The sequence below is a fragment of the Conger conger genome, chromosome 8 (assembly GCF_963514075.1).
Source record: "Conger conger chromosome 8, fConCon1.1, whole genome shotgun sequence".
Taxonomy (NCBI): domain Eukaryota; kingdom Metazoa; phylum Chordata; class Actinopteri; order Anguilliformes; family Congridae; genus Conger; species Conger conger.
In genome coordinates, this window is record NC_083767.1 from 55,048,002 (window position 1) to 55,073,724 (window position 25,723).

The 25,723-nt window shown below is 46.7% G+C and overlaps 2 protein-coding genes across 5 annotated transcripts in view; one reads left to right on the forward strand and one right to left on the reverse strand.

The window, feature by feature from the left end:
- Window positions 1–20,336, reverse strand: part of LOC133134905 (protein PHTF2-like) — a 59,045-nt gene extending 38,709 nt beyond the window's left edge. For all 3 annotated transcript variants that reach the window (XM_061251498.1, XM_061251499.1, XM_061251496.1), the window contains exon 1: window positions 20,195–20,336. The gene's annotated coding sequence lies outside the window, so the exon portion shown is untranslated. The remainder of the gene's footprint in view (window positions 1–20,194) is intronic.
- A 1,472-nt stretch (window positions 20,337–21,808) lies between these two features.
- Window positions 21,809–24,136, forward strand: tmem60 (transmembrane protein 60). 2 transcript variants are annotated; one of them, XM_061251530.1, is made up of 2 exons: window positions 21,809–21,997; window positions 23,068–24,136. In XM_061251530.1, exon 2 carries the CDS (start codon window positions 23,127–23,129, stop codon window positions 23,529–23,531), a length of 405 nt encoding a protein of 134 aa, XP_061107514.1. In that variant the 5' UTR covers window positions 21,809–21,997; window positions 23,068–23,126; the 3' UTR covers window positions 23,532–24,136. The 2 variants fall into 2 exon arrangements, with proteins under 2 accessions (XP_061107514.1, XP_061107515.1); XM_061251531.1 differs by lacking the exon at window positions 21,809–21,997 and adding an exon at window positions 22,049–22,133.
- Window positions 24,137–25,723: the final 1,587 nt, after the last annotated feature.

Genomic DNA, 25,723 nt, shown 5'->3' on the forward strand with positions numbered 1-25,723 from the left:
AAATGCAACACAATACAGGCAATGCAACTCAGTGCAACTCAGTGCAACTCAGTGCAACTCAATACAACTCAACACAACTCAACACAGCAGGCTCATCTACAGCTCTTCGTCTCAGGGCCACAGCACAACAGGGATGAGATGAAGGGAAAGCAATGCGACCGGGAGCACCAGCTCCAACCGGACCCAACAAAGCGCGGTCTGAAGGTCCAAGGCCGCGGGGTGCTTTTTAGGCAGTAAATGCCTTCGATTCAACCCGGGGAACTCCAGCATCGTCGCCTACCTGCGGTGGCGTGGGTTTAGCTCCCCCGCGCCGGAAGGGACACCGGCGGACAGGCCGCACCCGTCTCAGGGGTTATCCGTGTCTGTTTGCACAGCAATTGCGTCCGATGGCTTGGCCCAGTGTCGTCCAGAGTAATAACGTTGCCATGGCTCCCTCCACCAACCCGCCTGCGGGCGGCTGGCAAATGAACGGAGGACAGCTGGCTGACCGTTAAGACGACAAACACTGCGGACCTGTATGGGCCGTTCACCACTGCTCGCCGAAGGGCCAGTGGACCGCGCTAACGTCCACCTTATCGCCCTCTGTGTTTATGTACTAGAACACTTAACCAACCCTGGCTGTTCTCATTATTCCAGTGTCCCCCCGGCCTGTGTACCGAGGCAGAGACAGGCCTGAAACACTCAGGGCTTACCTCTGGCTTCATGTTCACCATGCCTCAATGGACATTCACACAGGGCTACACCATAGCTATGGCTACAGTTACAGTGCGTACAAGTACTTTATACAGGACGGCCTGTAGCGTAGTGGTTAAGGTAAAGGACTGGGATACGCAAGGTCGGTGGTTCGATCCCCGGTGTAGTCACAGTAAGATCCGCACAGCCGTTGGGCCCTTGAGCAAGGCCCTTAACCCTGCGTTGCTCCAGGGGAGGATTGTCTCTTGCGTTGTCTAATGAACTGTACGTCACTCTGGATAAGAGCGTCTGCCAAATGCCATTAATGTAACGGAATTTATGGCATTTGGCATTGATGATATTACAATGAATAATACAATATCGCGAGCAGACAGTAGTCCAAGCAAGGTGAAGAAACAGACGATGACGGTGACCTCTCCGCCCCTCGTGAGTGTTTCTGTAAAAGGCACACCTTGTTGTTCAACAGGAGACTGCACTTTTTGCTAAGGGCTACAAGCACAGATGCAGAAACCTTTTCGGAGAAAGAACCCCGCATAACAATCGTTCTCTTTCGTTTTTACCGCTCAGCGAGGAGACGAGTCCCTCCGCAACTGAAGAGAGATTAAACGCACGCTATATTTGGCTCCTGCCGCCGCACTTAAGATTTTTTGATACAAAAACAGGAAATAAGTCATCATACCCAGCAACAGAACAGCCTTGCCTCAGAGTCGCCTCTGAGGCAAAGAACCGCAAAGCCCCTTGATCCTTTTTCACCTTTCCTTCGCACTGCTCTGAACGCTCTCCGAATAGACTCTCGGCAACAAACGAGAGATTACCCACAGGCTATATTTGAAGCTCGCTGCCGCATATAACGGCTTCTCAGTCCCTCAACAACAGGAAATAAGTATGAGGCGCTCTGTACTGTCGGAGGCATAGAGCCCTTATTTTTCGCTGTTGAATCCAGTCCATCTGCAGGGGAATGTTAAATGACCGCATCTGAACCACTCCTCAATGACCACATTGTGAAGGGAGCTCTCTCTCTCTCTCCAGAGTCCAGACAAACAAATCTTGCGCCACTCTGTCATTTTACTTGGCAGGATTGCGTCTGGCTTTAAAAAGTTGGCCAAAACGAAAATACACAAGCGGGGAGACGAGAAATGAAGAGTTTCCAGAACATCTTGTTTTGATGCGGGGAAGCAAACATAAAAACAGGTGAGCACAGCAACAGGACTCTGCCTGTTCGGCGTCCTACCCGGGCCTGTGGAAACGAGTCAGGCCACGTCCGGACACCGGGGGGGGATTTTGTGGAGTGCTGCCCACCACAAGGTTGATCAATACAAGCAAACTAGCTGTTCGGACACCCCGTCAATCACCCGAGAGAGAGAACACCCCAGGAAAGCCAACATTCAGACTGGTGTGGGCCGGGTCAGCAGCTGTCTGGTTGAGGGGAAAAAAAAAAAAAAAATCTATCCACTCGAATTTAGGGAAAGATTCTAACCATTCATTTGTCTTGGCTGCCAACGACAATTTCAAGAAATTGTGAAACACTAAGTGAAAAGAATTAAGAGGAAACAGGCTAAAGTAAATCACGCCCCCCGCCCCCACACACATAGAAACGAGCACACACCCCACCCGCTCATAAATAGATTCAAGATTCAAGAGTTTTATTGTCATATGCACAGTAAAACACAACGGTTACACCATACAATTAAATTCTTACTTTGCTTATCCTCCTTCCACAAGCAAGAATTAAAAATTAAAAAAAAAAAATATATAGGTATATATATATATATATACCTATATATATCTATAGGCCTATATAAGTTATATGCACAGTATTTTGCAAAGAGCAGATATTATAAAGTGACTGACGTTATATTGATGTTATTAAAATGTTGACACTCTGTGCCAAGGCTAAAGCAACGCTGGCCCTCCCAGTCCTCAGCCGTGAAGCAACCTACCCACAAAGAGCTCAAAGGGACTGAAGGTAGTTTGGCGTCCGTGGAGAGGGATGGAGCCATGTGGACTGTGTCTGAGTCAGACCTGGAACAGACAGCGGTCTGCGGGGCACCATGCTATCACCTGCAGAGGGATGAGCTCAGGTATTTTGGAACAACCTGGAGGTGACATCAGGGAGGTAATATCACGAGGCAGGATTACTGCGTTCGCTGCATAAACTCGGCAATTAAAATCTGGAACAGCCCTTTTTTTAAAAATATTTTTTACTTCAATCCATGTTCCAGTTCAGGAAGGGTCTTACTCCGGGTTTTACTCTGTGAACTTATCCAGATAACGCCGTAATCCTGCCTCCTGATATATCTTCCAGGTTGTGGGAGCAACAGCAGGCTTATGAAACACTGTTACTCACAGATGAAAGACGCCACTGGCATAACCGGATTTAGACAGCAGCACCCTGATGGCAGGGGAGCGGAGACTCGGCCAGGCACGTTTGGAGGAAAGTGGTTTGGTGCGGTGAATAAATCAGGGAGAGGATGTCAGATGTGCCGATCAACAGGCAGGGTAATTCAGCAGAAGAACCGAAACAACAATTGAAAATGTGGGGGGAAAACAGGCTACATTTCCCATCTTTTTAATGCCTTTGAAGGAACTAAAATCATTTTCCAGTCAAACAGTACATTAGTGCTGAGGTTGACAGAAAAACTGAAAAACCGCTGCTTGTTCCATGCAGAGAGCGTAAAAACCTTTCTAGAACACACTCTCAGCCACCACCACCCCCCCCCCCGGCAAACACACGCATACACTCAAGACTTGCAGGAGCACACACGTGAAATTGCCAAACCAATTTCCCCCTCTTACAAAACACGGGGATAAAGCTGCCTGTTGAGGAGCGGGTGCCAGCGATCCACGGCTGTCAGCGTGGAGGTATTTGGTCCTGAGGGAGCGGGGAAGAGTGCGGGGGAGGGGAAGGTTGGTGCAATACTAACATTTCTTCAGAATTCAAAACCAAGAGAGCACTCGGGAGAACTTAGAACTTGCAGTCACGTCACTTAGACCCGACGGCAGCGGAATGAGAAAGAACAGAGGCCTCAATAATACATGCATATTCAACTGCCCCACGGACACCTAAGTAGGTCAGGCTTGAAAAACAAAACATCAGCTCTAGAACAACCTTCCAAAATATGTGTGAGGGGGGATGGAGGGCGGGGGGGGGGGGCGGCGGTTGGGGGGTGGCGCAGCGGGTCGCGAGGGAGCCCGAAATAGAAGCCAGGCCGACAGCAGACGGGGACGTTGACTCCGTGGGAGGGAGAGAGAGAGAGAGGGAGAGGGAGAGAGAGAGGCTGCCCTGCTCGTGGCCTGTAAACACAGCCCAGCAAGGGCCTCACAAGCGCAGTCTGGAAGTTATTCTTGAGTTAACAACTCCGTGTGAAACAGATCAGCGCGCACAGTATGTTACACAGTGCAGCCCATAAGTATTTGGACAGTGGTACAATTTCTGTTCTTCTGGCTCTGTACTACAGCACATAATGTGAGGCTATTTACACCCATATTGGGTGATACGTATAGGAATCGCATCCCTTTTTATTTTTATTTTATTTTTACATAGTCCCCCCCATTTTAGGGGACCAAAAGTAATTGAACTTCTTAGGTTGGCTTCTTAGCTGTACCTTTTTGAATAGTCTGTGTGGTGACTATGGTGTATTTAATTGCTTTCATAGTGCAATTCATTGGAGTACGTTATTGGCGTTTGTCAGCATGAGGACCAGAATTGTGCCAATAACAGTCAAGGAACCCATTATGAGGCTGAGAAATAAGAAAAATAAATAAATTAATAAGTCAGAGACATATGCCAAACAGCAACTGCTGACCAAAATAAATTGTTTGGAACATCATTAAAGAGGAAGAGAGCACTGGAATGGCTCCCCAAATTTAAAACAACATACAAACACAGAGAATTTAAAAATAAACTAAACACAAAACTGAACTGAAAATTAGATAGGGAAAAAATTAAAGGAAGAGACAAAACTACCCTTGGGGTACAATGAGTCTTTGGGATTTCCCAACACTCTCATTTAAATCTTCATGCTCATTTCTTATCAACATCGACAGCTTAGCATGTTGCCAACGTTTCCGGAAGTTCATTCTTGTGCTGTTGAAGCAAACGCAGTCAAGAATGAATGATTATTCTAATTCCAGAATGCCAATAAGTGCCAAATTTCTGCGTTGAATCAACTCACACTGTGAGCAAATATAAAAGTGGTCACAGTGACTGTGACAGCGTGCTTAATTTCAGGTTTAAAAGTTTATCCTGCCTTCCATGTCTCAGGCTGTAAGAGCAGTTGTCCGGCAGTCAGAGGGTTGCCGGTTCGATCCCCCGCCCGGGCTGTGTCAAAGTGCCCTTGAGCAAGACACCTGACCCCCTAAATGCCAACCATTTACCATTTTCCATGTATCCACCTCCCCTCTGGTTCCATTGTGGTTGGTTGGGGGATGGGGGTGCTAATTTTGAGGATAATTTTCTGAAATTTGTGAGATTCCATGGTTGGGGATAGTTTTTGCACAATATGTCTTAGTACTTGCTGGAGAGGATTCCATTTATCTTAACAAGCAACCCCATCCACAGTAGGTACAGTATTTTCAAAATAAGCTTCCTTCTGATAACAAAGCCACCACAGGAGGTATGGGCAAAAAGCTCAATCAGACCATAATACCTCATTCCAATCAAAGTTCAGCATTAGATAAGAAACATGAAAACATTCATGGAGGGAAACATTATCCTGCAAAAATGCTGATGAACAAATTAAATAAGCTGTGATCTTTCCTTCCTAATCGTAGCGTAATCATGTATATGAAAAAAAAAAAAAAAACTAACAAACAAACAAACAAAACAATCTGATTCGTTTTTCCACAGGGTGCAATTACTCACAGGGGGGGAGGGATCAGCCACCCCCATCTGACTAATGGCAGACACCTACCAAAGGTACCAAATCACCTGCGCACACGCCCTCCCGCGAGGGTGGTGACATACGCCAGCAACCTGGCACCTCAAAGCCAACGACCCAGCGGTGTCCATGGAAACCGAGAGCTCTTCCCATTGCAAAACTAAGTGTCAGTGGTTGCCATCGGGGGTGGAAAGTCCATGAGCAATTTCAGACGAGCAGAAAGGCTGCTAATCTGCTAAACCGGGAATCAAGGAGAATGCAAACGATGCCAAACTGCGATTCCCCACACAAAAGAGAGAGAAGGAGAGACAGTGGCTCCGTTTTGGAACGACCCTGACCTCTTTGGAATACCTTCCAATATCTATTTCTGTCTGCATGAAGCTTATAGGGCCCACAGGGCTCCAACATGCCGGAAACATGTCCGAAACATGCCTGTGACACGCCTCGAACACGGCTGTTGCTCACACCGTCTCACCAGGATCACGAGAGCAACCGCGGAATGAAGAACACGGTGCTCTCACTCTCACCCCACTGTCTCAGCCCCGAAAATTGCTTCAATGCGGTTCGTCCTGTGCAAACGAACATGGCCACTTTGACGAGGACAAATTGTGAATCACATTAGCAACAAGAACACAGAGAGCAGACAGTGGCACAGTGAAGGGACACACTGTAGTTACCAAGCAATTACCAGCACGTGAAAATCCAACCAATCATCTGTAAGTGACAGATAACCTCATATCGTAATGTTCAATGCCGGGGCGCTGACATCATGCATCACGGACGAGCACCTGCTTCATAAGAGCGCGTGTTAATGACTGTAAAACATAACCGGTGATAACTGTCAGAACGGCCTCTCTAAGATTTATTCTGTCTGCCTCATTCCTGTCCCACCTCATGGGGAAAAACAGTTAAATGTTTCCATCGGCACTGAGAGGCAGGGTTCGAGTTCGGGCCAGTGTTAAATTTTACTGCCACTTTTTAAATTGTGTCTCGCTAGTTAGATTTAGTCACATTTGTAATATGTAATACAATTTTAGACAGTTTTAGACAGCAGTGCACCACATAGAACCTTTTGTCGGATTTGGTCGACCAAACTATTTACTGGTCACATTTAATGAATGGAAAATATATTTAGTCCAAATGCAAGACTTTCAATTGAAGTGTATAATCTGGAAATAAAGATGAGAATCCATCAGGCTTATGCCAGTTCTAATTTGACTGCATTTTATTAATGGAATAATTATGCGATTTCTGTAGGTTCTTTGCAGCCAAGCACTTAATTAATCAAACTGTCAACTAATTGAAACAAATTAAGTGTTCCTTCACAGTTCACATCAGCCCGCAGTGCACGTTAGCAAACTGAAAAAATATGTTCTGACAGTGACCCTCCACTGTCAATTTCCAATTCGTCAGTCAATGAAAAAAACGTGAAACGTCCAAAAATCCATGTCGATTAAATGTAAGCTTTGTAGACACCTATTTCTGTCACGGTTACAGATGACCGACTCAATTACTGTATGTGCTGCTTTTGAGGGTGCTTTAAAAGCCACAGTGTATCCGTACATAATGTGACGCCTCATTCGTCACATTATGGCCCAGTTCAGGAGAGAACGGGCTGGATCTGAGGGCCTCTGTGTACAGGCAATTCTCGCAGCCGAGCTTTGGAAGTAGCACGGTGTTCACCAGGCCAGCCAGCGGAGGATGGGCCGCCCCTCTATGCCCAGGTTCTTCTCCAGGTTTCTTCCCATCGCAACTGTTTGAGGGTCTTTCTCCCCACTCATATTTTATTTTTTATTTATTTTTACCACATGTGCTTGCGATTTGGGTTTAAGCCTGGGGTTTTTTTTTCATCTGTTTTGGCTCTTTTTCTACCACTACGTAAAGCATCTTTGCGACAGTTTTCTGCAAAAAGCGCCATAAAAATAATATTGAATTGATTTGATTCACTGTCTCCGTCACCGCGGGGCTCTGCTCATAGAGCTGTGGTCTGAGGGGGAAAACACACCCAACGGCTCAGCCCACAATGGCGCTACCTGCTAGCGTATCGTCCCGTCTGACAGGGGACGCTGGACTGAACTGACCACCAGAGAAAGCGTGTGCCAACTCGTCCAGGTTTACTGCAACCCCAGTCCCTCCCGGCGACGCAGCGGATGCCCACATGCTAACTGGGGAGACGGCTGAGAGACAGGGCCCTCTCTCTCCGGGAGCTGAGTGGCCCGCAGGCCGTACAGGTGAGCCTAACGGAGGAGTGAACACTTCAGCTCGAGTGCGCGGATCTGCCGCGATAGTGGCATGCGGGTGAACCGCTGGTCACAGGACACACACACGCTTTCACTATGCAAATCGCGCACACCAGTGAACCAGGAAGCGGAGACGGCCTGTGGTTTTAGGCGCTGATATTTGAGCCGAACCTACATCTGGGGCATCCGTTTTCCCTCACTGACATTGTCCATTTGCACTTATTGCGGTGTGACATATCCGGCGTTACACATTTACCTTTGTTTTTTTGCGCACAGAAACATTGCGTTAGTAGAAATCCACACGCCGTTCGACAAAGAGCGTCCGCAATGGTCCAAACACTGGCCGGTCCAGAACCCTGAAAACAGGTCACGGTGTCTATGAGGATGTAACTTAATGAGCCTTAGAAGGAAGTATCTGTGAATGCCCACCAGCGTGGCCGGTGTGACCAAACTCCACCGTCCTCAACCGAATGGGTACTAGACCCACGGGGAATGTAAGATGGCCGCCAGCTTGGAGCAGCACCTGTACATAATGGCGGTTGCCACGGACAGCGTCAGAGCAAAGCGGTGGCCTTCTCCTGCAGCCCGCCCCACTCTCTGACTGGCAGATTAAGGAGCAGCAGCGCTTAGATAATGGCGGCAATAAACATTATGCAAACATCTGTTAGGAGCAGGACGATGATGAGGCGGCACGGCAGTGAACGCGCTGTACCAGCGGGCGGACATGTCTCAGGTTTCTGGGCACCGCGCGTCAAACACAGCACAGCTTCATTCTCTGCGAGGCCATTTTGTACTCTTTTGCCATCGCACAAACCTGTACGAGACTGTACGGCGCAGTAGGGTGGTCCAACTGCCCCTGCAGTCCCTGTGAGTTTTCCGAACTGGAAAAAAGGACTCGGCCGCAAGCATGCAACTCGTGATGCGTAACCCGACACACAGGACGGTGCATTTTTAATGTGGGGTGCAGTGTTACTTGCAGAAACACACACGCTCGTCCTGCAAATAGCCTGTCGACAAGTGTGTGTGTGTGCGTATGGCCAAGCAGGGGGGTTTTCAATGACACACGACCCTGCCATAGGAATGTTTTGGGGGTATCGGGGGAGCTTGTAGTGTAGAAGTGGGAACTGGGAAATGAACACCAGCCACCAGCCAAATGCTGCTAAATTTAATCTGTGGCTGGTAAGTTTTGGTTCTCTACCAGTCACTTTGGCAGGCAACCACCAATCACTTGGGGGTGCTGTTCTAAAGATCTACTCTTCTGGTAAAGCAGTGAAATTGGCTGCTGAACTTTGGGATGCACCAGCCACTGTGCCCAGTGCCCTAGTAGCAACCCTGTGATGATTTAGGGGTATAGAGATGCTGTTCTGTAAAAGCCTGGGACGGTTTGGGTCTTAGGGGGACTCTGTACTGTAGAAAATAAAGGCACCCTTCGCCACCTCCCCTTTCACTCACCAACTAGGACAGCCCTAGTAAATGGTAAATGGTCGGCATTTATATAGCTCCTTTATCCAAAGCGCTGTACAATTGATTGCTTCTCATTCACCCATTCACACACTCACACACCAACGGCGATTGGCCACACACCAACGGCGATTGGCTGCCATGCAAGGCACCAACCAGCTCCTCAGGAGCATTTGGGGGGTCAGCTGTCTTGCTCAGGGACACTTCGACACACCCTGGGCCGAGGATCGAACCGGCAACTGTCAGACAACTGCTCTTACCACCTGAGCCAAGTCCCCCGCCAATTCTTCATGCCGAACAAAGACAACCAGCCTTTGCCTGAGAAGAAGGGCATCACTCCCCTAAGAGAGAGAGGGAGGTCAGGGCAAACCCTGGACTCTGCCGGCTGATGCTGGTGGCCTTCTGGTGCAGCGCAGTAGTAGGCTTTAAATGAAGCACACTCACAACGTGCTACTTTGTGCCTTGGTGAATGCGCTCCGTTTTGGCCAGTGGACCTGCAACGCTTCAGTTAGGCAGCACAATCTCGTTACTCTCTTCAGTAGTCTTCCTGTGATTTACAAGGTCCTGCTCAGTGAATCCCTCCTTGGGTTTGGGAAAGCCATCATTCAGCGAGACACGCTTCAAAGCTCGCAAAGTACTGTAATTAGAACATAGCACTAATAGGACAGTGCAGAGAACTTAAGTCAAAAAGTCCCTTTTAAGTTTGACGTGATACTAAGGTTTCAAACTGACACTAATATAGATCTTACATTTTATCTGTATTATGATCATGTTTTCACTTCTCCCAAGTATTCCCTTCTGGGCTTACTGGTGGAGGTAGATAGACATGCTCAAAGACTTTAACAACGGAAGTAGAAACGGTCCTCCAACATTAAAAAAAATGTATTGCTAGAAACATGCTAACCAAACAGATCAACAATTGAAAAAAAAAAAATCTAAATTAAGCATTTAACTCAACATTAACCCTCTAAAGTTTCATATTTGCAGGACATGGGGATTGGAAGCAGTCTGGTTTAAATCAGTGAATTGTATCAACGCATAAAACCATAAAAAGATTGTTTGAGATGCAGGGCTGGATTGAGGCATGAGATGGAAATGTTTTAATACCGTAAACATGATTTGCAATGCAAAGCTGGCCAACCAAGTAAACCTCTAATTGACTGCATTTGCAAGAGGTTATTCCATCTATCAATCACACACACACACACACACACACACACACACACACACACAATCTGGCATTCACTTGAAAAGGGCTGAATAACATTACTCAACCCTTCATGCAAATTAATCTGAAGCTTCAGTTCTGTATTCCAGTTAATTTTTTCACGCATAAATGTATGCATTATAATTGAGTCATTAATTACAATCCCCTCTCACGAGCCTCTCGAGGGCAAAGGGTTCTGCGGGCTGTCAACAGACCAAGAGGTTCGCTGGAGGCTGAATCAGAGAATACAACATGACCCACTGACTCCCGTGTCTCTAAATGTGTTAATTCGGTTCGTTACACCCGGCCAGCGCATACCCACGGTGCACCTGTGTGACCAGCGCCTCTGGGCCCCTTATCAGGGTACTTAACCCCGGCTGTTAACAGCACAGTAAAAGGCCAGGTGCACTCTGGGATGCGACGCCATGCACCGCAGAGCCCGGCAGAGAAATACAGAACAGCAAGAGAACTCACACACACACACACACACACACACACACACACACACACACACACACACACACACACACACACACACACACACACACACACACACACACACACACACACACACACACACACACACACACACACACACACACACACACACACACACACACACACACACACACACACACACACAGAGAGAGCCCGGCTCAGGTTCCTCCCTGACTGACACCTCCAGCATTGACGGAGGTGAGCGGCAGGATCTCGTTTACTTATTTAGAGCGCTTGGCGTTCTGAGTGTCAGCCCTTATGAAAGCTGCATCGGGCGCCCGCTGACAGCACACCGCCACGCATCATACAGGCGCGGTCAGGCGTGGCGAGCTGATCTCCCTGAAAGGCCCTGATCTGTAACCCTACACCAGAAAAACACAGCCGTGGCCAAGGGGCAGGCTGAACTGATTAGGATGTTTGGGGGGGGGAGGGCTTACGCAGGTACCCGCACAGGTGCAGAGCGCTGCCGGTGTGATATTTTACAGTTTCCACGGGCGCTCGCGTGCGTGAGGGAGGATCGGCTGACCGCAGAGGTGCGACGTGATCCCTGACTGACCTATAGACCCGCACACGGTGTGCTCCTACACTCTCATTAAGCACGAAACGTCCCGTCAAATTCCACATCAGCGAATCCATAAAAACATTCGTTTTACGATTTGTCAATTACTTGTATATGTATATTAGCCTAAGTCAGTAATGTTACTTGATGATCACCCATTTTTTTATGCCTTGCGTCACAACGATTGTCACATTATCAGAAGACATGCTTACAATGTGGTAATTTTCCAGGACTAGCACTCGCTTTCATTGCTAAGATCATAAATAGATGAGAGCTTCAGAAGTGGAAAGGAAGTTGAAATTTGCAGCACGCACACGGCATGGCTGTGGTTTTTCATGGTAGAGGCTCGAAACACTGAGGTGAATCTTGACATGCCTGAACCGCAATGAAATGGGCAACAGATTAATTCACTCATACGTAGTGCTGACTACTGCAAAATCAAAGCGCACATGCAGAGATCCCATCTGACAGCACTGCAAGCACGGCGTTTTAGGACAGGCCTGCAAGCAGACACACACATTTACAGACACAAAAATGGGTCCAAATGGAACGCTGCGGTTCCATAGAAGAACCCACATCTAGTTGCAAGGGTTCTTCTAGGTCAGGTAAAATTATTCTTTGTCTGCGAGCTTTCGCGCTTCACGCCCACGGCAGGAGGTTCCGTAAAGAGCTGAAACGGGTTCCTCTGTGGAGAAAAACGCCAGAGAACCCTTTGTGTGCAGACTCTGAGGCGGCACAGCAGGGTGCATCTCGGAAAGGCCTGCAATGGCAACATCGCTCGCCACAGCAACCCGGGGCAGGACCTGGGCTCACTGCAGTCTGGCCAACGTCTATTCCCAGCACCGCTCCGCGTTCTCCCACCCATGCCTTTATTTAGACGCCACTCCAAAAATATGCAGAAGAATAGCACAGAAATCACAGAACAGCATCTCTGATCCACTTTTGTACATCTTCTTTATATATGTACAATAAGTCTCATTCCTTCTAAGTCTACTTCGGTTGCTTAACGATGATGATAATGATTATTATTATTATTATTATTGTTGTTTTTTTATTACCGTAGCTGTAGGTATGATACCTTGAACCAGTCTTGGTATTCATCTCCATATACCCCCCCCCCCCCCCCCCCCCCCCCCCCCAAGAGCTTTTCCCATAACTGCCGCAGTTAAAACAGTGATAAAGTAGGAAAGTTATTATGGGGGCGACAGCATGGTAAAGCATTCTTATCTACAGGAGGTCCATTTCATGAGCAGCAGGTCTCAACATTTACATTACATTACATTATTGGCATTTGGCAGACGCTCTCATCCAGAGCGACGTACAGTTGATTAGACTAAGCAGGAGACAATCCTCCCCTGGAGCAATGCAGGGTTAAGGGCCTTGCTCAAGGGCCCAACGGCTGTGCGGATCTTATTGTGGCTACACTGGGATTAGAACCACCGACCTTGTGTGTCCCAGTCATTTACCTTAACCACTACGCTACAGGCCGCCCCTGTAACATGCAACGCCACTAGCAGTGGACATAGTGGATAAGATGCCATCCCTGATTGACAGAAAGACAAAAAGTACACAGCCAATTGGATCCTCTCCCTGAGCATCAATGCTTTCACAATGGGCCAGGGAGAACACAGCTGATTGGATATGCTTCCTAGATAACAATTATTGCGCAATGAGATAAGGAGAATGCATATGATTGGATAGCATCCCTTTGTAAGGGACACCATATGTGCAGAAGCCCAGATTGTTTGGCACGTCACTGCACTCGACCCCAATGCATCTGTGAGACAAGCCAAACAGGACTCGAAAAGGTTCCCGCTTTGATTCCCAGGAGAGTGTGGCTGTGTCCTTGGGCAAGGTAAGGAAGACCATCCAGCTGTTAATGGACAACACGTCAGATGGGAGCTATGCAAGGCATCATCAATCATGCAGTCTGACAAGCAAATTTGAAATTTCAGTGACGTAACGCAGCAAAATGCAAAGCTTTTGCGTTCATATTGAGAATCTGTTCGACATCATGCAGCGCACAGCCTCCAAAATGTGAAAAGAGAAGGCGTATGTAGATGAGCTCTTCCACCCAATTAGGATTTACACGCTTGTCCTTCATTCGGCCGCTGTGCGTGACCGGAGAATCACAGCGACGGGCAGAAAGGAAATAAACCGCAGCAGCAATTCCTCCGTCGCACCCAGCAGATCGTGCGCGTCGGGGAAACAAAAAAAAAAAACATTCAAAACGGTAATCGGAGCGTGGCTCGCAGTAAGGGTTTTGTTTATGCGCTGAAACCTCCTCTTTTTCATTCTGATGGAGAGGCCTGTCTGCACTCACAGGGCTGCAGGCTGTGGGGAGAATTTACATCCCCTCCCCGCCCCGATTTCCATAACACTGCAATCACCATGAGTCTTTCACAGGCCGGGGACTGTGCCACGTCTTAATTCCTCTTTATAATTCACAGCTCCCTATTTTAATTATCAAATCAAAATGTAAAACAGGCAGGTAGCCGAGCCTAGCTTCTGCCTGGGAATGGCGACTCTTCAGCAAGGCGTACGGCATACCAAGTACAGCATGTGAATGCATACTAAGTACAGCATGTGAATACATACTGAGTACAGGAAGTGAATGCGTACTGAGTACAGGAAGTGAATGCATACTGAGTACAGGAAGTGAATGCATACTGAGTACAGCATGTGAATGCATACTAAGTACAGCATGTGAATACATACTGAGTACAGGAAGTGAATGCGTACTGAGTACAGGAAGTGAATGCATACTGAGTACAGGAAGTGAATGCATACTGAGTACAGGAAGTGAATGCATACTCAGTACAGCATGCTAAATGTTAAAAGAGCCTCTCCTTCCACAGCGGCGTACCTTGTGCCAGAGCACAGTAATTGTTAAGTGCGATTTATTTGAATTGTTAAGGAGGGGGGAGATCAGAGGAGCAGGACCGGGAAGCGGCCCGATGTAAGTTGAACCTGCAATCAGCCGGCAGACGCAGCCGAGCGCAGTCAGCACTGTGGTTTCCTCCGGAGGCAGCTCTGTGCATACCGCAGCACACCAGAGGCACAGCGCAGATACCATTTCCACTTCGAGACACGTCTGGTTTCAGGTCCCGAAAAAGACCATGCGTTCCGGTATTCTTCTTCTGTTGCGAAATTTTCTGCATCCGCGATCACATGACGCCCTCGGACCGGACTCTAAGTGTTCCAGCATTCCAAGTTCTAGACATTACAAACTCTTGACGCGCCGTGTTGGTTTATTTTTAACGCTACACAACTCTTCCAGGCTGTCCAATGTCCCGAGTACCCTTGCAGCACAACAGTATTCTGTAATGTGTGCATGGAGACTGCCGTGTGGCTGGGTGCGGACGTGTTACCGTTAAATCCGTCTCAAATCCGGTGCTTGGCATGGCCATGGGCATGGGCTGCACGCGATTGGTTCAGGCCAGGAACAGGTCCTGGTTGGCTGCCTGCAGAGGCTGTGCATGACCTGCGATCAATGGGAGCGGACTCCAGGTGGACCCGGCACGCCAAGCGGACGCTATGCTGCATGGTCACGGCTAGATGGCGCTGTCCACAATCGACTGATCACATTACAGGTACGCTACCGGCTTAAGAAAGCAATTGCACCATTTCGGAATAGGACTAGCCCAAGTGGGATGGAGCGGAAAGTCCAGGCTTAGTGCCGCCACAATTCCCCGGGGCGCCTTCACTAGAATTAGCATTTCCACAGACCTCACAGTAAACAAAGCGTTCATCCTGAATGGCAGCTAACCAACAACCCGACCCCACACCACCTCCTGAGAGCAAGCTTTCCCCCGGGCTAAACATTACAGCCTGCTCCCACACTGGGGGGGAGAGAAGGCCGTTCAGCTGACTGCTAATCTCAGTTATACAGTTGAAGAGTTCAGTAAACGTTCAAACTTCCTGGTCCTTACACACTTGACATATAGGCCTAATAGTACGTCGGGGCCTGATAATTATTAATAAATACTACATCCATGTAATGGACACGTGTGCCACTGTACATAGCCTACTTCCCCATTTCTAATGGAGACAAATAACATTTCCATAGTCTTGACGCCTTTTACTTATAAGACGCTGGCTGGCAGTGTATTTACGAGTGCATTGTAAGCGCATTTCAGAAATGGCTAAACGAAGCTCAGCAGAGCGCTGCATTAAAACGCACAGGCACTCACCCTGTAAATAATAAGGGCTTAATGGACCCTTTGTTTTCAATCACCAGTGGCTGTATCTATATTCAGGGCCCCGTCTCCTGCAGAGTCCCCCGCTTTGAAATACGAGACCCTCCTCGCCCCCTTACCCCTGCCTGACCCCCACACAACCCCCTGCCACTACAGGGTCTTCAGGCTGCTGACAGTGCAGATCACAGCTTAGGGCCACACATTAGGGCCCGAGCTCCAGTGCTCAGGCCCACTGCCTCCAGCTCAGAGCCTCGTTTCAGTGCCAAACTGGGCCGGGCCGGGGCTAAGCAGAGGCACAGGACCTCAGCAGGGAGGCTAAACCACAGCATGGATCAGTCAGGCCATCTGCTGCGCCTGGCTTCAGGAAGGAGAGCGCTGCAGCACTGCAGATAACCAGCCAGAGATCCCAGCTGCACGGACCTGGCACTGCACACAGCTGGGAGAGGAGCAGGGAAACACAGAGCACAGGCACGCACACGCATGCACAGTGCACACGCAGACACAAACGCACGCACACATGAACACATGCACATACATACAGACCGACGCACACATGAACACATGCACATACATACAGACACACACACACACACACGAACACATGCATGCACACACAGACACACAGGCACACACACATGAACACACACACACATACGCACACACACACGCACACACACACACACACACGCACGCACGCACACACACATGAACACACGCACATACACACACACACACACTGTGCATTGCCTGCTCCACTGCACAGAAAGGCAACTTTGTTGCATGCACAATCGCCTGCAAACACATTTCCTGTACTTGTTGCACTCAAAATGTATTAAGGCATTCATTAAACTCATCTCATTAATCATTTCTATTTTTCCCCCTCCGTTACCCTGACACAAACACAATAAACACTTTAACGATTCTTTGAAGTCTCTCAACATGTCACTTCTGTTTTCCCTTTGAAGGGCTGAGGATGTTATGCTGGAATCGGTGGGTCGCCGAGGGGTACGGAAATGGCACATTTTTCAAAGGCGAGGATGAATCAGACGGCACCGGTGCCAGCCCGGCGCTAAGCGCTAACGCTAACGGCGGGTCCCCCGGCCCTGGTGTCAGCAACAGCTGGGCCAGCAGCCCGGCAGCTGACCGAGTCACAGGTAACACTCTGCGCCATGTGTGGCTGAGGTCTGTGATCGAGCCTCGCGAAGGGGGACAACCGACCGCCCAGTGCACAACCCGGGCCCACCGCCGAGAGCATTACAGGGACTCGACACTGGCGGCGCACGGGTGTCTTCAGCTATACATACTGCAAATAAAATTAAGCATACTCAATTACTTATTAAATAAATTATAGTGTGGTCCTGGCCAGGCTGTGACAGGTTACCAATCTGGCCACTTAGTTTAGAGTTAGACTAATACAGGCGTTGCAGTCTGCTGGCAGTCGCCTAACTGACTCTTACAGCAACAAACATTCAGCGACAGTGACAAGAAATCAAAGATGCTGCTAATTCGGTTTTTCAGCTTGATATCCATTTCCTCAAGCGACACTGTGGCCAAGCCACATTCTGTAGCTCATGATCAAATGGCTGAGCACAGAGGGGTAACCAGAACTGCTGCATGAACTCAGCCGAAATACAGAGGATCAGCAACTACAATTATGTTTTGGAATGAAAACAATATTTACTTTTCACATAAAATTTTACATTCGCAGGATGTTTAAAAAATGTTACAGAAGTATGACAAAGCATTTCTCACGTAAGAGCTCACCTCTTGGGTTCCCTCTTCCCTAAACCATCAAGAACCGAGTTTCTTCTTGTGCAATCACCATGAATACAGCCACTGAACACGGTTTATGTTGGCTACAGTACCAGGTTGTTCTCCTTTATTTAAAAAATCTGATTAAATAATAATGATGATAATAATCATCCAACTTGTCTTAGAGTGCTGTCAGAAAAACTGAATTTCACAAGTGCGACAGGAGGGCAAGACTGGAAAACTGTGCTTGACTCACAAAACAAGACAAGAGAATCTCAAAACAGATTTATCTCTAAGGAAAGGTGTGTGTGTGTGTGTGTGTGTGTGTGTGTGTGTGTGTGTGTGTGTGTGTGTTGGGAGGGGGATCCGACACCTGGTCCCCCTGGAAAAGAGGAGATAACGGAATATAGCCTTCTGACAAAATAGCCTTTTGCATGTTATGCAAGAGATGGTCTCCTGAAAAAACTCCCAAAATACCTCTACACCTTAACTACTTTCCCTCATCTGATTAGCACCATATCCAGGAATAGAAGGCTTTTTTTTTACCAGACTAAAAATAGACCTAGGCATGTCTCCATGACCTTATGCAACTAGGACAGCCATTACCCAACCCATAATACCGTGAATACACTACGCTATTGCTCTACAGACAATTACAACAGAAATATAGCCCGGAACCAAACACACTAATTGGATCACCATACTAGTGCAGACCAAGAGACACAGATATGATATTTTTAAAAAATAGGCCGTATCTAGGACTATATACTGTAGGTTTTTAATTCAGTTTTTAATCCCACACTGGCGGCATTTTATTTAGTCTGTGTCACGCTAATAAATAAACAATACGATCTTCAGCCTTAATCAAGGGAATGAGGGCTACTGGATGAGCCTAGAAAACAAATGGCTCATCAGTGTTGATGGTGAGAAATAACGATCACTAGCGGTAATGTGCTTGTAAGTGAACGCAGACACTCGTCTGACCATCGGTGGAGACGCCAGCTAAAAGATGAAGAATTCTACATCCTTCAATTTGAGGTAGAAGACCGGCACTGTCACAAATCCGTGATATAGAAGAGAGACAGTGCGCGGACGTGCAGCAGACCACAAGAGAAATATGCAGGCTGAATTTAGTTCATCGATTCAGCTGATACTCGTGACCGTTCCCGTGAACTGTGGCGGGGGAGGTCATGATGTTTTAATATGCCACCAACTGATGGAACCCATTTAAGAAACAGATGTGTGAAAGACAACAGGAAGTGATTACTGTTGGCACAGGGGTGGGGGGTAGGCTTGTCGGCCTTTAACAAAAGCGGAGGTAGGGGGAAAACGAGCAGGGTAAAGCGCGTCACAATTAAGTTATGGCAACCATGCAGTACCTTGGTGTAAAGTCCAGCTATGACCAGCTTGAAATGACCGCCTACCAGCTGTTTCAAAACCTAGCTTGAGCTGGTCAAAGCATGTTGAATATGGAGCTGGTTGAACTGGTCAACCAGCAACCGTTGCAATACCTAGCTTGAGCCGTTTTTTCAGAAGGGTGCCTTCCGTTTCATAAACACAAACGAAATGGCTCAACCCCGAACCACGCAAATTTAGATATAAAAACAACAGCATTACAGCTGAAAAGCCACAGAAGCGAGACAACCTTCGCGTTTACAACACAGCACTTGTTAGTGCATTTGACTTGCTAGCAGTTGTTTGCCTAATTAACGATCAATGTAACTACATGCAGTTTCTAGTTGATATTGCCGATGTTACACCACTAGAACAATGCCATCGGCACATCCTCTGCTTTGAGCTTTGAGCTGAAAGAGCACACAAATATTAGCCTTAGACTAAGCATGTACTTAACTTGGGAGGAATTGGCTAGTTTGGAATGAAGCTAAACACAACAAAATTGCAAGCACGATCTGACATTAATGAGGCAAGGAAATTAGGCATTTTACATTACAATTTAAAATAGCAAGTTAATAATAAAATGTAGGCTAATTTACTGGGATAAAAGTCAGCTGCAGTGAAGTGCACTGTCTACCCTAACCCCCCACCTATTACGATGGGGTCGATCAAACTAACTCAGATGCATTATGTTCAGGCAGTGATTGATGTCATTAGCGCGAGGTCATAAATGTAACTTAACACTGGCTACTAATTGCGCTAACATTAGCTGTCGTGTCTGCTCTGAAGACAAAAAAAGACACATGAAGCCAGACCATGCGCCCAATGGCAAGCATCTGTGTTGCTATAAGGTTCGCTAGCAACAAAACTGAAATGACAACTGCTGGCCAACACCGTGATAATAGCATCTTGTCCCTTTCCCAATTAATATAGCTAGCCAGCTAACGTTAGATTCGAAGAGGCGATGTAATGTTAGCTGGCTAACGGTCTTGTGCAAATCTGCGCTTCGGTCTCGTTGTCTCACTCGGTAGCAACTTCATAGAATCCAACGTTGTCCAGCTAACGTTAGTTTAACTGCCAGATGTACGTTTGTCGGTTAAATATCCAGCCGACTAGTCTACCGGATTTATCTGCAAACGCACATTAGCTAACGTTACATGTTCAGACTTCTTGCTAGCTAACGTTAGCTCAGCGACGAAAAGCTTAAACCCCGTTTTGATTAACAAGCTGGCAATGAATGTGGGTACTGGGTAGCTAGCTATGTAGCTAGCTAAATTAACATACGAATATAATGTTGAGCACTTAACTACCTTGATGTGTTTCCGGCAGTACTGGCTTCACGTCGGCATCCAGGCAGTTGATGTGTCTGACGGAGATATTAGATATACTCGTTTTTAATCTGTCAGTGACACTGTCATACACGGCTTCGCATATCAGTCAGTGCAATTTTTTTTCTTTCACTGACCTCCAATCCGTTTACTGTATAAATACTACCACACGTCCCGCTTCTTGCCGACATGGACAGAATACATGCGCACTTACATTTAGGTTGTAATCGCTGAGATGAGCGTTATTTGGTGGTTAGGCTGTTCTATGGTTCTTTTGGGGCAAGCAACTCACTCAATTATTGTACACACATTTGTTTGATAATAGGAAAATGCGTAATTCTCAAGAACAACATTTTTATCAAGAGTGATTCAAATATTTTTAAAGTGTTTCAAATAATGTGAATGTAGCCTACTTTATTAAAAGTATAGACTATACTACATTGTAATGAATGAATACTGATCGAAAAAAAGAAAACATATTTTATCTGCATTTTCAACATCGAGTTCCTATTTACATTTCCCAATCTATTTAAGAAAAATGATGTTTAATAAAAAAAATTGCTTAATTTTAGATCCACAGAGGACTGGTAAATCCTTCACCTTATTTCGTAATTAAAAATCAAATTCATATTTTATCCCTAATTGTAAATATTCTGAACATTCACCCCTCCCATCATTCCTTTCTGCACCATCCATTACTGTGCTACTAATCATCTGCCATCTGTCCCTGTGCAGTGACTGGTTTTTACATATCAAACGCAGCGCATCCTTACCTACTTATTGAAAGTGTCGGAAAAGACTTGCGCACAATCAATGCTATTCTGATGACCTCTACTGGTTGTACGTGAAAACTATCCTACATGAACACACGCACGGTTCTAAGCTTCGGGCACCTTGGCTTGATCATCAGGCAACAGCAACAGTGTGACATTGAGTAAATTGAAAATGGCATGCGACAAAAATAGCCACACGTTATCTTTGTGGAGCTTAGCTCCTCACCTGGCAGACACCCCGCTGCTCTTTTACAAGGGCACAACGATCTTCAAAATGACGGAACGCAATACTAGCGCGATAAATAACCGCGCATACGTATTATATTGCACAACAAAGCCTCAATGCGAAACACTGTTCTGTAAATTTATTTCCTGTCGACAAATATGCAACAAACAATACACCAAATAAAATGTTGAAAAGAAAATCACTACAGTTTTCAATATGCAACAACCCACCCTATTGAAATAACCCATTTCAATTGGTAATCCAGTCAATGTAATGTATATTGTATACATCTATTATATTTAGGTTAACTGAAGTGAAGGAGATTTTTTTTAAATAACAAAAACGTAATGAAATTGCACAAAGAATTTGATGGTAGTATAGAAGGAAAAATATTTTCTTTAAAATGAATAATTTCCCATTTGTAATGTGTACAAATATTATGCATTTTACGGTAAAAACCTTTCTCACCGGAAATGATATCAATTTTCTTTCTTCAAATCAGAATGCAGAAAATAATAATTGACAGCTGTTTAATCCAATGGGCTATTTCAAGCGGCCAACGAAAATACTGTAATAACCAATAGTAGTCGACAATATGATTTTTTTTGTTGGTTTTACCTAAGTGGGCAGGGTATCAGGAAGAGAAATCGAAGGAAAATGGTCCGTAAAAAGCTAATTCGCGATCATTTTTAAAGAAAAGACATGGTTTACTTGGTAGAATCAAACGACGGTTGTGCTTAAAGGACGACAAAAGGGAAAGTTAAGCTGTCAGGACATCCCAGTGACGTAAGTAATACAAGATTTTATTTAGCTTGCTAACGCTAGCTAACTAGATACCTTCGTAGTGCCAGGGTTACTGACCAGCCAGGATAATCAGGTGGCCAATCCGATGTCAAATTACTTTGGCTTAGCTAGTTGACGGGTAACTAATTATATCTATATCTGGAATTAATATGGAACTGCTCACTAATGTAGCAAACAAACGAAACGTTAACTCGTTCCATAGTGTTTGTCTAGGTACTTTATCAATCTAGCAGTGGCTAGGTTAGCTAGCTAGCGGATACACTAGCTCACTGCTAGCTAAATATCTAGCTTGGTTGACAGATACTCATTTACCTTGCTAATGTAATTGCATGGCCAATTTATCTTGAATGCAACGAATGGATAATGAGTATAACTTTCCACAAAATCACAACGAGCTTCCAGGCCTGCTTCCTGTTTACACGCAGTCAGAAGTTTGCTTGTTCGCTGGCTAGCTAGGCTAGCTAGGCAGTTTGCTACATTCACCAGAAGTGCAACGTTATATTTGAGCTAAATAGCTGGCTATTTAGGTAACTTCATGGTACTATTTGTAAGATGTTTACTGAGTTGTGTAGCTGCTGTTTTGTACTTTTATCCAAAGGCAAGCTTGCAATTCAGTATGCTACCAACATTATCTTGATAGATGGCTAGCTATTGATTTTGACCAAGAAAGTCTTCAGTACATGGATACCCCTTAACATACTTGTTATCATTTTACCCATGTCATTTTCATATTTGATGTGCTTATCCGTTGTAGGTGGATTGAGCTTTTGTATATCTGGAACAGATGGACAGGAGTTGCTTTATTAAACGTATTATTTATTGGTGTTTGCTCAATCGTGATGTTGACACAACCACTAACCTGTAAAGTCTGCAGTGTTGGTCACGTTCCAGACAAGTCTTACAGGGCACGTCAACTTCGTGATTTGGGATACAAGAGACTTCACCGTCAGCATGGGTCTAATACTGCTTGCATGCATGCATGTATGTGCACAAAGAAATTCCACTTGGCCTGAGGATAAAATGTTAATGTTTGTCCCTTGCTCCAACCTCAGGGCTGGCCGCACTCCTATTCTGCAGGGGCTTGCAGGGGGGTTCCTGCAAGTCATTTTAAATGAGAATGTCCCTAGCACAGAGAGTGCTGCTCACATGGATCTTCACCCTGTTCTTCCTCATAATGCTCGTGCTGAAGCTGGATGAGAAGGTCCACTGGAACTGGTTTCTCATCTTCCTCCCCGTCTGGATCTTCGACGCCATCCTCCTCCTCATGCTGGCGGTGAAAATGGCCGGACGCTGCAAGCCGGGCTACGACCCGCGCAACGGCTCGCAGGACTTGCGAAAGAAGGCCTGGTACCTGGCGGCCATGCTGCTGAAGTTGGCCTTCTGCCTCACGCTGTGCGCCAGGCTGGAGAAGCTCACGGAGATCAAGGTGACGTTCGTCTGCATCCCCCTTTGGGCCCTTCTGACAGGAGCCATGGCAGAGCTGGGCTATAACATCTTCCCAGACCGGAGAGACTAATCGCTTCTGTGTACAGGGAGGACGAGTGATGCAGCGCTTTTTGTGAGTGACCCCCACCTCCCACCTCCCACCACCCTCCACCCCTGGCGTTCCCCCTTCCTGAGACCTAGAACACGCTTCCCTCCCCAGGCCCAGGGAACGCAGTTCATGCCAGCAGCATTTGAGAGCCAAATAAGGGAACTGGAGAGCTGGGCTTTCCCCTACCCAGGATGCTTATGGAGGCTGTTGGGTTTTTGCGTGCGCTTTTAGTCCTATAATTTGGATGAAGCCATGACTGTTTGGCAGGGAGCGGGTTTTAAGGGAAAAAAAAGAAAGAAAAAAAACTGGCTGTCTTCAGCATATCCATTTTGTACTGTTTGTGCAGTACTTACCGAGACCGTCATATTTCCTGGAATGAGCCAACTGTCATTCTTGTAGGAAGGCATGCCTCTCCCAAGCTGGCTGTTTCACCTCTGCCACTTGGGATGCTCAATCTTAAAATCATTGTGTCCTTTCCATTTTGGAATTTATGAATGCAACATCCTTTGCATCTTTGAAGAGAGTATTTTGAAAGAAGTGCATAATCTTGTTATGTGTAGTCTGTGAATAAAAATTGGTGTCCTGATTGTCCTAGAAAGATTGATTTTATTTCAGTACGGTGTTTGAATTCTTCCTTGGTAGCTCAAATGGATATGCATGTCCTAGTCTGTGTCAGTAGGTGGCAGCATGAATCACATATGGGCTTGGTTCATGTTGGTTTCTTCCTTAATTATTTAAAAAAAAAATCATGTAACAATGTTTTGTCTAGTCATGGAAATGTTTTGGCAAATGGAAATTCCCACCCATCTGGAATGCCAGAGCCTGCTGAATTCATATCGCCAGTCTACAGCAATTTAAGTCACGTTTTGTATACTACCATGTTGTACAAATATTTAACATGCAACAAGCTGAACATGGTGATATGAAGCCATAATATCCAAATGGAAGCCTTATTTTTCTTAATTTGAAAGAAAGACATTCATTAAACCACTGCTGGAAAATTAAATCTACACTGTTTTCATCTTGCATTCCCAAAAAGGCAACTTGCACATCATGCTGTGCAGAAATTTATTTTTGACACCAAGCTCTGAGCAGCAGCAGAGCAGACATCTGCCCAAGTGTTTTTTGTGTGTGTTTTGTGTGAGTAGTGCACCATCTTCCATATGGGATGACTTTAGAAGAAACTAGTCATCACTCCCGTCACCACTTTGGGGCGGCAACGCCGAAAGCAGACGCTCTGAAGGAACACACTGATCGGAGTCTCGCAGCTCATGTTATTTTCCTGAGCCAATTTTTGTCCTCCCCTCCCCTCTCCTCTCCTGACGTTCTATCAAAGGGAAGGCAAGTCATCCAACCATCCCCTCCCACCGACAGAACTACACATCCAACCATCCCCTCCCACCAACAGAACTACACATCCAACCATCCCCTCCCACCACCAACAGAACTACACATCCAACCATCCCCTCCCACCACCAACAGAACTACACATCCAACCATACCCTCCCACCACCAACAGAACTACACATCCAACCATCCCCTCCCACCATCGACAGAACTACACATCCAGCCATCCCCTCCCACCACCAACAGAACTACACATCCAACCATCCCCTCCCACCAACAGAACTACACACCCAACCATCCCCTCCCACCACCGACAGAACTACACATCCAACCATCCCCTCCCACCACCAACAGAACTACACATCCAACCATACCCTCCCACCAACAGAACTACACACCCAGCCATCCCCTCCCACCACCAACAGAACTACACATCCAACCATCCCCTCCCACCAACAGAACTACACACCCAACCATCCCCTCCCACCAACAGAACTACACACCCAACCATCCCCTCCCACCAACAGAACTACACATCCAACCATCCCCTCCCACCACCAACAGAACTACACATCCAACCATCCCCTCCCACCATCGACAGAACTACACATCCAACCATCCCCTCCCACCACAGACAGAACTACACATCCAACCATCCCCTCCCACCATCGACAGAACTACTCATCCAACCATCCCCTCCCACCACCGACAGAACTACACATCCAACCATCCCCTCCTACCAACAGAACTACACACCCAACCATCCCCTCTCACCACCGACAGAACTACACATCCAACCATCCCCTCCCACCAACAGAACTACACAT

Bases quoted from the DNA above. Each gene is read 5' to 3' on its own strand.
- tmem60 (XM_061251530.1), top strand. From the start codon at position 23,127: ATGAGAATGTCCCTAGCACAGAGAGTGCTGCTCACATGGATCTTCACC.